Genomic DNA, 16,081 nt, shown 5'->3' on the forward strand with positions numbered 1-16,081 from the left:
GTCCCCGGCACGTGGCCTGGCTGTTCTAACAGCTCTTCTCCATCCAGTGGTACAGCTCAGTGCTGAGTGCTTCTGCTGCTATGGGCCTTACTCCTTTCATAGGCAGTGGCCCGTGGGGCAGTCCGGTTACGTCTCATCTCAAAGAATATGGTGCAGGGAGCGTTAAACAGCCGACAGGTACAGACCATCTCTTGTCACTGTCTTCACTTAAATCTATACATCTAAGTACTGGAATAGCTCTCACATTCTGCCTCTCTGCCTGATTGGGAGAAGGTGAATTTAGCACAGGCCACTGTTAATCAGAGTTGAAGAAAAGAGAGTTTCATTGCCACTCTTAGGTGAATTAGAGAGAAAGTCTAGTAGCTAAAGCAGGGAACTGGGTCTCAGGACTCCTGGGTTCTAATCCAGGCTCTGCCCTAGATTCTGTGGCCCTTCGTCAGTCATTTTTACCCTCCCTGTGCCTCAGTCTTTGTCTGCATCAACACTTTTGTCAGCAAAACTTTTGTCGCTCAGAGGTGTGGACAGTGCTATGCCGGTGGGAGCCGCTCTCCCGCCCACAGAGCTACCATCGCTTATGGGGGTGGTTTAATTATGCTGATGGGAGAGCGGCTACTCAGGAGAGCTTACAGCTGTGCCACTATTAGCCACTATTTTATAGCCTAAGTCTCACTAGCTATAAAATAGGGCTAATAATATCAGCTGATTTCACAGCCTGGTGGTGTAACACGGTTCATGAATCGTTTGTAAGAAGAACCTGGGGCTAATTCTCCTCTGATTTATTCTGGTGTAAATCAGGATAAACGCCATCAGAGTCGGTGTAATGACACTAATGCAAATCCAGTGTAATCAAGATCAGAATCGGACCCTTCATAATCCTGCTCTTGCATATACTGGTGCAACCCCACTGTACTAACTAGTCTAGCCCTGGTTTAACCAGAAGCAGAATTTAGGCAGGCTTAGACTAGATCTGATTTAGATAGACCTGCTTGGAAAAATTTAGTCACAACAGGTTTCTGTTGGAAAATGCCATTGCAATGAAACAGATTTTTTTTTTTTGCTTAAATTGTATCGATTTTGATGAAGTCTCAGTTAGAAAAAAATGGAAACAAAAGTTTTGAAAACACCAAAACATCCCATTTCGATTTTTCATTTTGAAATGCCTTTTTGTTTTGAAATTTACTTTATTTTATATTTTTTTTAAATTAAAAAAGGTTGAAATTGAAGGAAACTTATTGAAACAACATGTCTCAGTTGACCTGAAAGAGTTTTGGAGGGCATTTCATTTTGTGAAATACTTTGGAGTTTTGACTTTTTGTTACAATTCAGAATGAAAGTTGTTTTGAAATCTCGAAACTTTTCCCTGGGACAGAAAATCTGTTTTCCAACCAGTTCAAGATTTTGACAGATGTAAGCTATTGCTCATTACATTGACTAGCACCATAGCAATGCAAACAAAGAAGTACATAGTTCACTGTGTACATAGGACATGACTCTCTATTCAGTTACTCCAGTTTTACACTGGTGTTACTCTGTTGAGTAGTGGTGTTACACTGGCATAAAAAGAAAAGGAGGACTTGTGGCACCTTAGAGACTAACAAATTTATTTGAGCATAAGCTTTCGTGAGCTACAGCTCACTTCATCGGATGCATTCAGTGGAAATGCTCAAATAAATTTGCTAGTCTCTAAGGTGCCACAAGTCCTCCTTTTCTTTTTGCAGATACAGACTAACATGGCTGCTACTCTGAAAACTGGCATAAAACTGTTCTAATGGAGTGGAGAATCCAGCCCAGAAATTATTTTTACCATATATTATTTTGGTAAATAGAAATTGACTGGAGCAGATTGTGAGCTTACACCAGTGTAGCTCTGGAATATTTCCACTGAGTTCCATGGGTCTCATTCTGATCTCCCAGCTACCCTATACTGGTGTAACTCCATTGATTTTTGAGGATTCACTCCTGATTGCCACTGGTGTAAATGAGGTCAGGCCCAATGGATTGACATGGGTGGAGCAGAGTTCAGAATCTGGCTATATGTGTATAACAATTTAACAACGTCTTAGTCATATGTACCTAAACACTATAATGAAACTGAGGTACCCAGATATTGCAGCACTGAGTGCTATGGTGATCCCTCTAAGCAATGTAGTTAGTTCATTAAAATATTGATCTTTGGACAAAGTCTGTGCTCTATAGTACTGGTGTAAATTCAGAGTAACTCTAGATTTGCACCAGTTCCCCTTATTCCTGCTTTGAACGGTTTTCTCTCAGGATTGACTGAATAATTTCGCACAAGGGAGCAACTGGCTGTTTGCAAACTGAGCAGACTTCTCCTGTTGGCTGTTGTTACAGCTGTTAAGATGCCAGCTGATCACTGGGGCTGGGGAAGCCCTACTGTCATTCTTGCAGTCTGTTGTTTAGAGAGGACTTTTTGAAACTGAACATTTGATGCTGGTTTACTGAAGCCCTGACACGTCTGGCAAGTCAGATAGCACATTGTTACCGAGTACATTACGGTGTAACAAAAGCCATTTACACACTGAGCTGACTGATCCCAGGTTGATCACTTAAGTAAGAACTTGTCTAGTTTCAGAGATGAGCTGTTCACACATACCCCCCCCCCCCGCCCGCATTCCTTTCCTCTGTGCTTCTTTCCCCATTCCTATGGCTGCCCTTTGAAAACCAAAAATCAAGATTGTTTTGCTTACGTCTTTATTTTTGGTTTCCACGGTGACTTTGCCACCAGAGATTTCTTTGATTTCAACCTCGATATAGGCTTCCTTGTCATCTGGGATCCAAGCTCGTTTCTTTCCTTCAGGTCCAAAAAAAAAGAGAAGAAAACAATCTGAAGCAAAGGGAACTGTTTGCTCTTGTCAATAGCTTTCAGAGAGCGGTAAGAACACAAACTAGCAATATTAAGGGACATTTGTTTTTTCCTTCCAGCGTTTGTGGTCATTTGACCAGGATTCCCTGGGAGTTTTCATGCTGGATGCTTGTTTAATTTTCCCCAATTAATGCTAAGATTGACTTTCGTCTGTTGTTTGCTGCATTTTTGGAGACTCATGTAGAAAACACTTTAGGGAATACAAAATTTACCCCCTCCCCCCATTTATTTATTAGCCCTCCAAAATTTATCCTGGCACAAACCCAGGGCTTTTTTCTCCCTGGCACACTCTAGCTGTGCAGCAATGGCAATCGAATATGATAATGGAACGAGTGGAAGGATAATGTGAAGAATCTGTCACCCAAATCTATGATGATCCCCATTTATCACCAAAGTGAATGGGAAGAGGGCTTTGCTGAGATCTGTTTCTGTGGAACAGGCATTGCTGGCTCCCTCAGTCCTTCTGGGCACTTTACCTAGGCGCAGATAAACAGCCACCTTGTTACCCTCCACACGGAGACACCACAGTGACTGCCAAAAGCAGCTGCCGCCTTTCGCTAACACTGAGTTATTCTGGTCCTCTGACTTCTTACCAGTGAGCACAAGAGCAGGGCTGCAGGTGGGGGGATTCCACTGCTGCAGGAGCATATGGGAAGCACGGGACAAAATGATGCTACAAGACCCTACCAGGGTCCACAACACTGGGAAGGGAGCTGGAATACTCTGCAAACCAGGCCATGGACGTGAGAGCCCCTGTGACCAGCACGTGCCATGCTCAAAGGTGCTGCTGATCTTACCATCGAATGCGATGGTTTGAAGCTTGAGCTGCTCTGTGTAGCTCTTCCGGAGGAAGTCAGCAGCCTCCCCGAATTCGCTTAAGTCCATCATGGCTATCTTGCCTCCTGGGAGGGAGAAGACTGGGCAGCAGAAAAGAAAGAAGAAGCCAAAGACTTGTGAGCCCTGAAAAGGAGGGAAAGTAGAGACAAGGAGTCAGTCCAGAGAGACAATGCCAGTCCACAGGCTGCTTACAGGGGGCAGATACAATTTTCAAACACACCATGAACTTAAGCGGGCCCAGGAGAATAACAGCAGTAATAAACAGCCCCAGATCTGCCAAAGTAATTACTAACCACACGGTACGCCTGCCATCTATATTGCAATGCACCTCTCGCCTGTCTCTCTTAGTGGGTGGAAACTGAGCTTCGATCCTGAGTCTGTTGAAATCTACCCACTGCACATTTGGATTTCTGTCAGCAGCCAAGATGGCAAAGAGAAGCCCGCTTTTCACGGTCACCTCTGGCAGCGCAGTTCCTGTTCTGTAGCCCCTCTGAAGCAGGCACCACTTTTGCAAACCCCATAAGAATACAAGGGTCCCTGCTCCAAAGTTAATACTGGAGTGGAGAACAGGAAAAAGAAGGGTGAGAGCGTTAACCCCTGAAAGCTCTTGAGTGCCTTCCAGGTGGCTGCCATAGTAGTTGCACTGACAAGCGATATTATTGCATTATTTCCTATCCTCCATACAATACAACACCATGCAACAGAACTGAGAAACCCCGCATCAATACAGACATTGTAACAAGCGCTGGTACCAGGAACTTCCCAGATTTCCCAGATCTCATTAAATATGCTTTTCCCTATGTCCCTCTCTATCTTGGAGACAGGCTGCTCTGACCCACCCTCCCTACACCCCCCAGTTAGTACCCAGTCCTGTCTCTCTGGAGCTCCTGTCCTGCTGGCGGGGAAGCAGGTTAGCAGCACAGAGAAGCATGCACACAGACATGCTCTTTATTACCAACCTTGGTTATAGGACTGAATGGCTGTGGGTGTGCAGTGAAGCCCCCTTTTATTGTGTCTGTCAAGGTCAGAGTGGGAAGAGATATGTCAGAAATTCCCATGTGTCACGTCCACGCAGCTCCATTGGTGCTGCTGTCCTCCTGCCCAGAGAGACACAAAAGGCAAACCTCGCTTTTATCTCACTGCAAATGCGGGCTGGTTATTTTTACTCCTGTATTGTCAGGCGAGTACAAAGGCAGCGGGAGGCTCCAGTCTTGGGAGTCAGCACCGCTCTCCAAGCCAGCCTGTGCCTTGCTGATCTGCAGGGGACAGAGGTACAAGGGCTCTACCTCTCTCCTCTGCCTTCACCTGACATTGTCTGTGTCTCGCCACACGCCTCAGTGCCAGGAGAAGCACAGCCTGGGCGGGCACAACGGCTCCCACACTGATCTCGAAGCCACACTTGCCCCGAGCTTTTTCCTCTGCCTTTCCCTGGGCCAAGCTCCCATTGATTTCAATGGGCACAGAGCTAAGGAAGGTGTACACGTTTGGACCAGTAGGTTTAGCTCTTTTCTGCTTTCCTTCTTCTCACAGGGCTCAGGTTGGTTCCTGGGAAGGTAAGTGACTCTGGAACGTTTGGCACCCAATGTTAGACCCCCAAGAGACTTTTCTCTTGCTGGAGCAGAATCGCCGTAGGTGATATTTTTAAGAAAAAGGGACCAAATCTCCCATCGCACCATGAATTCAGTGAGGCCAGTTGAATGAAAGCACCATGCACCCAGATAGTGTCTGCAGTACAGATGGGCTGTGGCCTTGAAATCTGCACCCAGATGTGAACTGTTGATAGTGATGAGCTCCAGTGAGTTGGCTCAGACCTTTGGAGATACACCAGCCAGCTTTGAAATCCAACTGGGCTTCTGGATCCAAACTGCCCCAGATTTCAGAGGGGTCTTAGGATCTGGGATTGTTCTGTGTGGCCAGGTCTAGCTGATAAAACTGAAGCTCTCCCAACCCTGACGCAGCCTGGGTGGTCGTATAAGAGCAGATCACTGGGTAACTAACAAACAAAGATTTGACATTTAACATGCAACAGGATAGCTGCATAAATGAGTACAGCTCAGTCACTGCACTTCCTGAAAACCATATCAAATGGAGATGATAGGGCTGGTCCAGGCCCGTAGCTGAGGTCTGGGATCACCCTGGACTGTGGGGCATCGGGATCCACTACCCCAGTTTTGGGATCCCCTGTTACCACGAAAAGCCGGGTAATAGTAATGGGGAATTCAGTTATTAGAAATAAAGAGAGTTGGGAGTTGTGATGACCGGGAGAACCGCTTGCCAGGTGAGAAGGTTGCAGATCTCACAAGATATCTAGACAAACTTATGTGGAATGCTGAGGAGGAGCCGGTGGTCGTGGTATGTGAAGGTACAGGGAAAGGTAGGAGAGAGGTCCTGGAGGTGAAATTTAGGCTGCTAGGTAAGAGATTGAAAACCAGGACCTACATAGTAGCATTCTCTGAAATGTTTCCAGTTCCACGCACAGGGCCAGTCAGACAGGCAGAACTGCAGGGTCTCACTGTGTGGATGAGACGATGGTGTAGGGATTGGGGGTTTAGATTTATTAGGAACTGGGGAACCTTTTGGGAAAGGGGCACCCTATACAGGAAGGATGGTCTCCATCTAAACCAAAATGGAACCAGATTGCTGGCATGTAAAATTAAAAAGGTTGTAGACATGGGTGGCAGGTATCAAAGGCGGGAGGGGAGGGGCTGTGCCTCCCCAAACAGCCCTGTGTGGTCCTGCCCACACTCTGCTCCCAGGCCTCCTCCTGCTTCCCAGCGCTCTGCAGCTGGGGAGAGGGCACCGCTCTGGCCGGCTGCCCAACACTCTGGAGCTGGGGGTGGGGACCGCACGGCCCGCCTGCCTGGCGCTCCAGGGCTGGAGTGGGGGGCCATGCCACCTGCCTGCCCAGCACTCCAGGACTTCCAGGGGGGCTGCGCCACCCGTCTGCCTGGAGCTCCAGGGATTGGGGGCTTAAGGGTGGCCCGGGGCTAAGAGGGGGCTCTGGGCTCTAGCGGCAGCAGGGGGGGTGGGGCCTTGGGCAGAAGGGGGGCACGGGCTAGCCTCCCCGTGCCCAGAGTTCACCTTCCACCCATGGTTTTAGAGGATTTTTTAAACTAAGGGCTGGGGGAAAGCCAACAGGTATGGAGAGCACAAGGTCTGGGTTCAGACGTCCCTTAGGGATGAATTTATTAAAGGAGGAAGTCTATATCCTAGTAGAGAGGATAGGAAAGAAGCTGGTAAAGCACAGGTAGGAGCCAGTGACGAACAATCAAACATAAAAGTGTCCCATTTAAACATAACACATGAAGGAAGCAACTGAATATTGACAAAATGTACAAGTGCTTATATACAACTGCTAGAAATTGAAATACTAAGACGGGTGAACTAGAGAGCCTGGTATGAAATGAGGATATTGATAGCACAGGCATCACGGAAGCTCGGCGGAATGAGGATAGTCATTCGGACACGCTTAATACTAGGGTACGAAATATACAGGAAGGACAGGGTAGTTTGTGCTAGTGGGGGAGTGGCACCATGTGTTAAAATGGCACAGAGTCAAATAAGGCAAAAATCTTAGATAGAACAAACCATCCCGTAGAATCTCTAGGGATAGAAATTCCAGGCTTGAATACTAAGAGTACATCAGTAGGAATATATCCCCAACCACTCCTAAGCTGGTAACAGTGACGGTGAAATACTAGAGGAGATTACAGCAGCTACAGAGAGGCCCCTACAGAGCCCTCGAGCCCCAGACTTGTAAAGCTACTAGGCAGCTAATGGCTATACGCTGCCCCACTGTAACCAACTTGTACTTTATAATGGACACAGACCATGGGAAGTCCCGCCTCAAGGGGTCTGACAAGCAGCAGCCCCATGGCCCTTGATTGGCCCCCTGCCCTATATAAATCCCAGGGACATTCCAGGAAGTGTCCAGGTAACAGTGTGGCTCTCTTGTAGCTGCTATGACCATTCCTGCCCCTGGCTTTGACCTTGGCTTTAGTTGGACTTTGCCTCCAGACCGTGACTTAGACCCTTGGTAGTGACCCTGGTCTGGAACCTGATGACACACTTTACTGCTATTCCCAGACTCAGGTTTGATCCTGCTCTGATGCTTGGTCCCAAGAAATGTCCTTGATTGGGTCCTGACAGCTACAAAAGCAGAAACTGCAGTAATAATGGGTGACTTTAACTACCCTCATATTGACTGGGTACATGTCAGCTCAGGGTGTGATGTAGAGGTAAAATTTCTAGACACCATTAACAACTGCTTCTTGGAGCAGCTAGTTCTGGAACCCATCAGGAGAGAGGAAATTCTGGATTTAGTTCTAAGTGGCGCACGGGAGATCCAAGAGGACACTAGAGCTGAACTGCTTGGCAACAGTGGCCACAACATAATTAAATTTAACATCCTTTTCGGGGGGAAAATACTAAAGAAACCCACCACGGTAGCGTTTAACTTCAAAAAGGGGAACTACACAAAAATGAGGAAGCTAGTTAAATGGAAATGAAAAGGAACAGTCACAAGAGTGAAATGCCTGCAAGCTGCATGGGAATGATTTAAAAACACTGTAACGGAGGCTCAAATTAAATGTATACCCTAAATAAAAAGAAAGGCAGTAAGAGGATCAAAAAAATGCCACCTTGGCTAAACAGCAGAGGCAAAAATCCATCCTTTAATAATTAGATGTCTAATCCTAGTGAGGAAAATAGAAAGGAGCATGAATGCTGGTAAGTCAAGTGTAAAAATATAATAACGCAGGCCAATAAAGAATTTGAAGAACAGCTAGCTAAGGGCACACAAATTAACAGAAAAAAAAGTAAGTACATCAGAAGCAGGAAGCCTCCCAAACAATTCAGTATGTCTTCTGCAGTTTCCACAGTATGCATCCGATGAAGTGAGCTGTAGCTCACGAAAGCTCATGCTCAAATAAATTGGTTAGTCTCTAAGGTGCCACAAGTACTCCTTTTCTTTTTGCGAATACAGACTAACACGGCTGTTACTCTGAAACCTAACTTTAGTATGTAACCTATGGCTTAAATCAGCCTCTGTACCAGCTCCAGAGGTGATCCTGGCAATTACAGGCTGGTAAGAATAATTTGAACTATAGCAAAAGAAAAAAATCATCAGACACATAGGTAAACATGATATGTTGGGGAATAGTCAACATGCCTTTTGTAAAGGGAAATCATGCCTCACCATTCTATTAGGATTCTTTCAGGGAGTTAAGCATCTGAACAAGGGTGATCCTGTGGATATAGTGTACTTGGACTTTCAGAAAGCCTTTGATAAGGTCCCTCACCAAGCAGTCATGGAATCAGAGGGAAACTCCTCTCACGGATCAGTAACAGGAAACAAAGGGTAGAAATAAATGGTCCATTTTTCAGAATGGAGAGAGGTAAATAGTGGGATACATAATAGTGTACAGGGACCTGTGATGATCAGTGTTTTCATAAATGATCTGGAAAAGGGGGTGAACAGTAGGGTTGCACAATTTGCAGACCACACAAAATTACTCAAAATAGTTGAGTCCAAAGCTGACTGAAGAGTTACAAAGGGATGTCACAAAACTGGTGACAAAATGGCAGATGAAATTCAACGTTGTTAAATTCAAAGTAATGCATATTGGAAAAAATAATCCCAACAATACATATATATAAAATGATGGGGGTCTAAATTAGCTGTTACCTCTCAAGAAAGATCTTGGCGTCATTGTGGATAGTTCTCTGAAAGCATCCTCTCAATGTGCATTGGCAGCCAAAAAAGCAAACCGAATGTTAGGAAAGGGATAGATAAGAGAGAAAATATTATAATACCTCTGTATAAATCCATGCAGTTCTAGTCACCCCATCTCAAAAAAGACATATTAGAATTGGAAAAGGTGCAAAGAAGGGCAATACAAATGATTAAGGGTATAGAACAACTTCCATACTCGGAGAGATCAAAAAGATTAGGGCTGTTCAGCTTGGAAAAGAGAGAACTAAAGAGGGATATGACAGACGTCTACAAAGTCACAAATGGTGTGGAGAAGATGAACAAGGAAGTGTTATTTACCCCTTCACACAACACAAGAACCAGGGGTCACCCAATGTAATTAATAGGCAGCAGGTTTAAAACAAACAAAAGGAAGTATTTCCGCACAGTCAACCTGTAGCACTCATTGCCGGGGGGGATGCTGTGAAGACCAAAGGTAAAATGGCTTAAAAAATAATTAGATAAATTTGTGGAGGACATCAGTGGCTATAAGCCAAGAGGATCATGGAGGGTAATTCCAAGAGGGTCATAGAGGATGTGGAAAAAGCTAATGTACTCAGTGCTTTTTTTGCCTCTGTCTTCTCGAACAAGGTCAGCTCCCAGACTGCTGCACTGGGCAGCACAGCATGGGGAGGAGGTGACCAGCCCTCTGCGGAGAAAGAAGTGGTTCGGGACTATTTAGAAAAGCTGGACGAGCACAAGTCCATGGGGCCGGATGCGCTGCATCCGAGAGTGCTAAAGGAGTTGGCGGATGTGATTGCAGAGCCATTGGCCATTATCTTTGAAAACTCATGGCGATCCGGGGAAGTCCCGGATGACTGGAAAAAGGCTAATGTAGTGCCCATCTTTAAAAAAGGGAAGAAGGAGGATCCTGGGAACTACAGGGCAGTCAGCCTCACCTCAGTCCCTGGAAAAATCATGGAGCAAGTCCTCAAGGAATCAATTCTGAAGCACTTAGAGGAGAGGAAAGTGATCAGGAACAGTCACCATGGATTCACCAAGGGCAAGTCATGCCTGACTAATCTAATTGCCTTCTATGACGAGATAACTTCTCTGTGGATGAGGGGAAAGCAGTGGACATGTTGTTCCTTGACTTTAGCAAAGCTTTTGACACGGTCTCCCACAGTATTCTTGCCAGCAAGTTAAAGAAGTATGGGCTGGATGAATGGACTATAAGGTGAATAGAAAGTTGGCTAGATTGTCGGGCTCAACGGGTAGTGATCAATGGCTCCATGTCTAGTTGGCAGCCGGTATCAAGTGGAGTGCCCCAAGGGTCGGTCCTGGGGCCAGTTTTGTTCAATATCTTCATAAATGATCTGGAGGATGGTGTGGATTGCACCCTCAGCAAGTTTGCAGATGACACTAAACTGGAAGGAGAGGTAGATATGTTGGAGGGTAGGGATAGGATACAGAGGGACCTAGACAAATTAGAGGATTGGGCCAAAAGAAATCTGATGAGGTTCAACAAGGACAAGTGCAGAGTCCTGCACGTAGGACGGAAGAACACCATGCACCGCTACAGACTAGGGACCGAATGGCTCAGCAGCAGTTCTGCAGAAAAGGACCTGGGGTTACAGCGGATGAGAAGCTGGATATGAGTCAACAGTGTGCCCTTGTTACCAAGAAGGCCAATGGCATTTTGGGATGTATAGGTAGGGGCATTGCCAGCAGATGGAGGGACGTGATCATTCCCCTCTATTCGACATTGGTGAGGCCTCATCTGGAGTACTGTGTCCAGTTTTGGGCCCCACACTACAAGAAGGATGTGGAAAAATTGGAAAACATCCAGCGGAGGACAACAAAAATGATTAGGGGACTGGAACACATGACTTATGAGGAAAGGCTGAGGGAACTGGGATTGTTTAGTCTGCGGAAGAGAAGAATGAGGGGGGATTTGAGAGCTGCTTTCAACTACCTGAAAGGGGGTTCCAAAGAGGATGGCTCTAGACTGTTCTCAGTGGTAGCTGATGACAGAACAAGGAGTAAAGGTCTCAAGTTGCAGTGGGGGAGGTTTAGTTTGGATATTAGGAAAAACTTTTTCACTAGGAGGGTAGTGAAACACTGGAATGCGTTACCTAGGGAGGTGGTAGAATCTCCTTCCTTAGATATTTTTAAGGTCAGGCTTGACTAAGCCCTGGCTGGGATGATTTAGTTGGGGATTGGTCCTGCTTTGAGCAGGGGGTTGGACTAGATGACCTCCTGAGGTCCCTTCCAACCCTGACATTCTATGATTCTATGCTCCGGATGTCTCTAAACCTCCAACCGCCAGAAGCATCTGGCACTGACCACTGTCAGAGACAGGATACCGGACTAGACGAACAGTTGGTCTGACCCATATGGTCATTCTTATGATCCAGTCCCCCAGGTCTGGCATCCCCTGAGCCATGGGGCATAGGGATCCAGTCTGTCAGGTCTCCACCTTCCTGCACTGTGGGGCTTCTTGACCCGCAGTGCTGGAGCTAGATCTGTCTGCTAGATTTGATCCCAGTCTCAGAACAGGCCAGAGTCTGTTTCTGGACCTTGGCAATGAAACGTGGCCCACACACTGTGGCTGTCTGCTGGCAGGCTGGCCCACAGGCTTCCCTCACACTGCACTGTCTGGAAGAGGGGCACACAGACACTGCTGGGAGTTGTAGTTGTGATGAGTGGGGCTGACAGCAGGGCAGCGTTTAGCATTTCAGGGGGCTGGGCTGGTTTTAGCACCTTTGGTTTGGCGTGTTTAAGAAGGAAGCCAGAATAGGCATGTTTCCACCACTGTATACCACAGCACATGAGAAATGTACCCGCTCCTCCAAAGCCAGGCCCTTCTGAGACAGCCATGGTGGCTCGTGGACACGGTCATGTGGCAAAGAGCAGCACCCTTTGTAATCCAGCCCTAGTCACAAAAAGTCAGGGGTCCAAATCCAACTGCTCCGCCATCTGCTGTTCACTATCTGTCACTCAGACACGTCCTCTGGCAAGTCAGAGGATGGGCATTGTTTGCAAAGCAGCTTCACTTCTTGGCTGATACCAAGACGTTTTTACCCACGTGTGTCCATGGGCACATGGGCCCTGACCCGGACACATGCACAACAAACAGCAGCAGCCTCCGAAGCAGCAAATACCAGCAGAGCTGCCCCCTCAGACCTCTTTTAACCCAGAATTTATGGCTACGAGTGTGCGTGGCGGGGCCGTGCCCAGACTTTGCCCAACCCAAGGCCAGGAGCCACTGGCATAAGGATGAGTTGCCATGGAATGCACTGCAGAACTCACTGTGGCCACCCAGTATGCACAGTGGGCCCCTCTGGGAGAGCTACTCAGGGGGAGTAAGGCTGGTGGGAGCAGGCCCATAACTTGCCTGAATATGGCGGGGGGTTTTGATCCCAGAGGTGACCCGTTCCTCTTGGTCTCCCTCCATTGTAGTCTCTGCTAAGGGGCACACTTAGACTGACTTTTTTTTTAATCTATAGACCACACGTTTATCAGCTCTCTCCCCCTTCTCCGAACACTCCTGTCTGAGGATCCAGAAGGCACTCCAATAATCGGACACAGAGAAAATGCATCTCAGACTCTTCAGTGTGAGATTCTTTTCTTATCACTTTTTCTTATGCTGTCGCTCTAGTTCCCCACATAGTGCCTCCAGCCCGTCTTTCTGTCTCTCTCTCTCACATCCTGCGGCTCTTCCATGTGATTTTTCTCCTGTGCCAGGTTTGGTTGTATTCCCAATGTCCTCATGGCACAGACAGCATTACCACTGAACCTTTGGGAAATATTTGCTTCCTTGTTTACACCTTCTGTTAAGACTGGGGGTTTGAGTCGAGTATTGAGGTTCGGCATCCTGGGCTCTCAGCCCCGCTGGACAGACTGGGGGCATGGCCAGGTCTAGTAATGATAACCATTTCCGCTTTCTGGACGTTACCACTAGGGGCTTTTCTAATACATATATGGCCTCCGCTGGTACCAGAATATACCCAGTGGGGGTGGGAAAAAAGGAATGGCCTTCGTTTCCTGGGTATTTTTACCTTCCAGGTGTCTGCGATGGAACCTAAAATAACCTGTTCACTTGAGAGTTTGCTCACACCAAGAAGAATCTACCTTCCCTAGCCAAGAGTGGCTTCAGTGTTCTGGGTTGGGCTGGGAGAGCATCCAGCCCTCTTCCTAGGGAGGCAGTGTGGCCAACTGGATAGCGTTTGGCACTGGGCATCAGGAGACCTGAGGTCTGTTCTTGGCTCTGCCACTAGTATGTTGAGCGACCTTGGCAAGTTACTTTGTTTTTCTGTACCTCAGTTTCCCCTGCTTGAGGTCTATGATAATAGCAAGAGATTAATTATTGGTCACTTTGCATGGGCTGAAGCACAGAATCTCTGCTTTAGCCAATCATCAGTTAATGTTCATCCCTGTCCAGGGTGAAAATCGATTTGTTAAAAATCCAAGGGCCTGACCCGCAGCCCATGGACGTAAGTGGGAGACATTGGAGGGGCCCCATATCTCCCCATTGATGCGTTTCTGTCTCTCCACCCTCCCAGTTCAGAGACATCCTTGGCAGACTCCACCTCGGGCTAGTGACCCTCGGGCTACGCTGCTGTGGTGTGCTACGTTCTGCGGGAGCAGGGGAGGGAGACAAAGAGTACATGGTGATGATACTTTGCAGTGGCAGAGCATGGGTGAAACACCACTGAAGTTACACTGGAGAATCGGGTCCTATAAAGCCACAGGCCCAGAGAGTGAAAGGTATTTAGGTGTTGCTGTGCTCAGCGTTGCAATGTCTAACTGATTTAGGAGCTTAAAGCTCATTTTCAAAAGGGGTTTCGGCACCAAAATCCCATGGACGGCTGGAGTTTAGACTGAGCCCCTTTAAAGCCTGGTCCAAGAGCTGTCCTACGGCTAACTCCTCCAGCTGCCCAGCCCCCACAGGCAGGTCACATTTAGCCTTGCTTTAGCCAGCTGAGGCACAGGGAGGCACGTGCCTCTCGCGAGGTCGCCCAGCTCGTCAGCTGCCGACCCAGGGCTGGAGCCAGCCCAGCCCATGCATGTTCCCCCAGGCGCTGCGGCCTCCCCTGGCGCAGGCACAGTGGCTGAGCAGCCCCGCTCAGCCCCTCCACTGCATTAGTGCTAAGGCCGGTGTGCTTTGGGTGACTCCTGCTGTTGTTACCGCCAGGCCCAGTTCCTTCCCTGCCGCACAGACGTTCTGTTGGGCCGCCCGAAGGGAGGAGGGAAGGGGAAAGGGAATCCAGCAGCTGCGGGAGGGAATCCCTTTGGCGTCAGGCTTGGGGTGCGATGTGGTTCTGGCGCTGTGGGGGACTCGGCGATGTGCGGCCGGGAAGAGCTCACCGGCCCAGGCAAGGCCCTGCACGTGGTGAAAAGCAGGCCTGGGGGTGGGTCTAGGTGAGGGCCGGAGGGCGAGGGCTTGTAGGGGCCTGTTGCTGAGGCTGGGGAGCGGGGTGGGGGCTGAAGCAGGAGTCGGAAGGGAAAGAAGCGGCTGACGCTGCACCGCCCTCATTTCAGGCTGGTGCGATGTCACTGAAAGCAGCAGAGTGACACTGGGACAATGCAGAGGGGAATCCGGCCCGTTGCTTCCAGGTCTGGGGGGAGAGGAACTTGAGATATTGTGGCTTGTCCCTGGGACAAGCAGCCTGTCCGGAGACAGTAGTTCCTTCTCGCTCACCTCTCCTGGCTCTCCTCAGTGGCTCTGGTGTCCCTACGTCTTGGCTGACTGGCCCTCCCTCCCGCAGGAGCTGCTTGGCACCTGGCTTAAGCCTGTGGTTCATGATGATGACAGTAGCATGACTGGGATGGTACAGGGCTATTTCCCCCCCCCCCCCCGGCTCCCCCCCAGGAGGAAACAGGCCTCTCCTTCCAGAACATGACCAGGCCCACAATCCTCTCCTCCCACAAAAGGCCAGCCTCAGTTACAGCATCACTGGGCAGTGGCCAGGAGCCAGACTGGCCCCTGCTCAACGAGGTGCTTTCCCATCAGTTCAGTTGCCATGTGCCCCGAAATAAGTTTCGATCCCTCTGAGACAGTTTGTGTCTGAGGGCCTTTGGCATTTGATGGGAATAAGAATGACCTTTCCCGTGAAATTCCCAGGACATCCCTGAGCCAGGGCTAGCTCCCCGAATCCCTGCTGGAGAAATAGTTCCCATTAGGCATCTCTGATTAGCGGCAGGAAGGGGCAGTTCTCTGAAGAGTGCCACACTTAACATGTCGCTGCTATCAGCTACCGTGAAATGTGCTGCGAGCAAGTGCTAAGGCTGCTGATTAGATAGACCCAATCTGCAGCGGGGCTATTTCAGGCATATTTCCATTTAGTAAGAGTACCTACTTCAAGGGAGACAAGGCTGGGGTGACATATTCCTGCACTAGCTCCCCAACGCTGCACCAGGCTGACAACAAGCCGGCTGAATCATGACCCAGCTAATGTGTGGCTGCGATGGTGGAGGTGGGATTCTTGCAAAAAACAACAACCCCAAATGCCCCCCAAAACCTCAGCCCATGGTTTCTAGGAAACCCATGTGCACCTAGACACAATCCCACCTTCCAGGAACGCAGCATGACAGTGCCTGGAATGCAGCCAGTTCCAGGGGCTGCTCCGTTCATACACCTTGCATAGTCCCTGCCCCTTCTGACC

At 48.5% G+C, this 16,081-nt stretch overlaps 1 protein-coding gene across 1 annotated transcript in view; it reads right to left on the reverse strand.

Annotated features, from left to right (window-relative positions):
* The window catches only part of MYH7B (myosin heavy chain 7B), a 51,920-nt gene extending 47,225 nt beyond the window's left edge, over positions 1 to 4,695 (reverse strand). The window contains exons 1-3 of the mRNA XM_007053910.3: positions 4,681 to 4,695; positions 3,682 to 3,844; positions 2,709 to 2,812 (exon numbers count right to left, since the gene is read on the reverse strand). Coding sequence (XP_007053972.3) covers positions 2,709 to 2,812; positions 3,682 to 3,772 — 195 coding nt within the window. The 5' untranslated portion in view covers positions 3,773 to 3,844; positions 4,681 to 4,695. The remainder of the gene's footprint in view (positions 1 to 2,708; positions 2,813 to 3,681; positions 3,845 to 4,680) is intronic.
* Between the last annotated feature and the right edge of the window lie 11,386 nt (positions 4,696 to 16,081).

Source organism: Chelonia mydas, chromosome 13, assembly GCF_015237465.2.
Source record: "Chelonia mydas isolate rCheMyd1 chromosome 13, rCheMyd1.pri.v2, whole genome shotgun sequence".
NCBI classification, from domain to species: Eukaryota; Metazoa; Chordata; order Testudines; family Cheloniidae; genus Chelonia; species Chelonia mydas.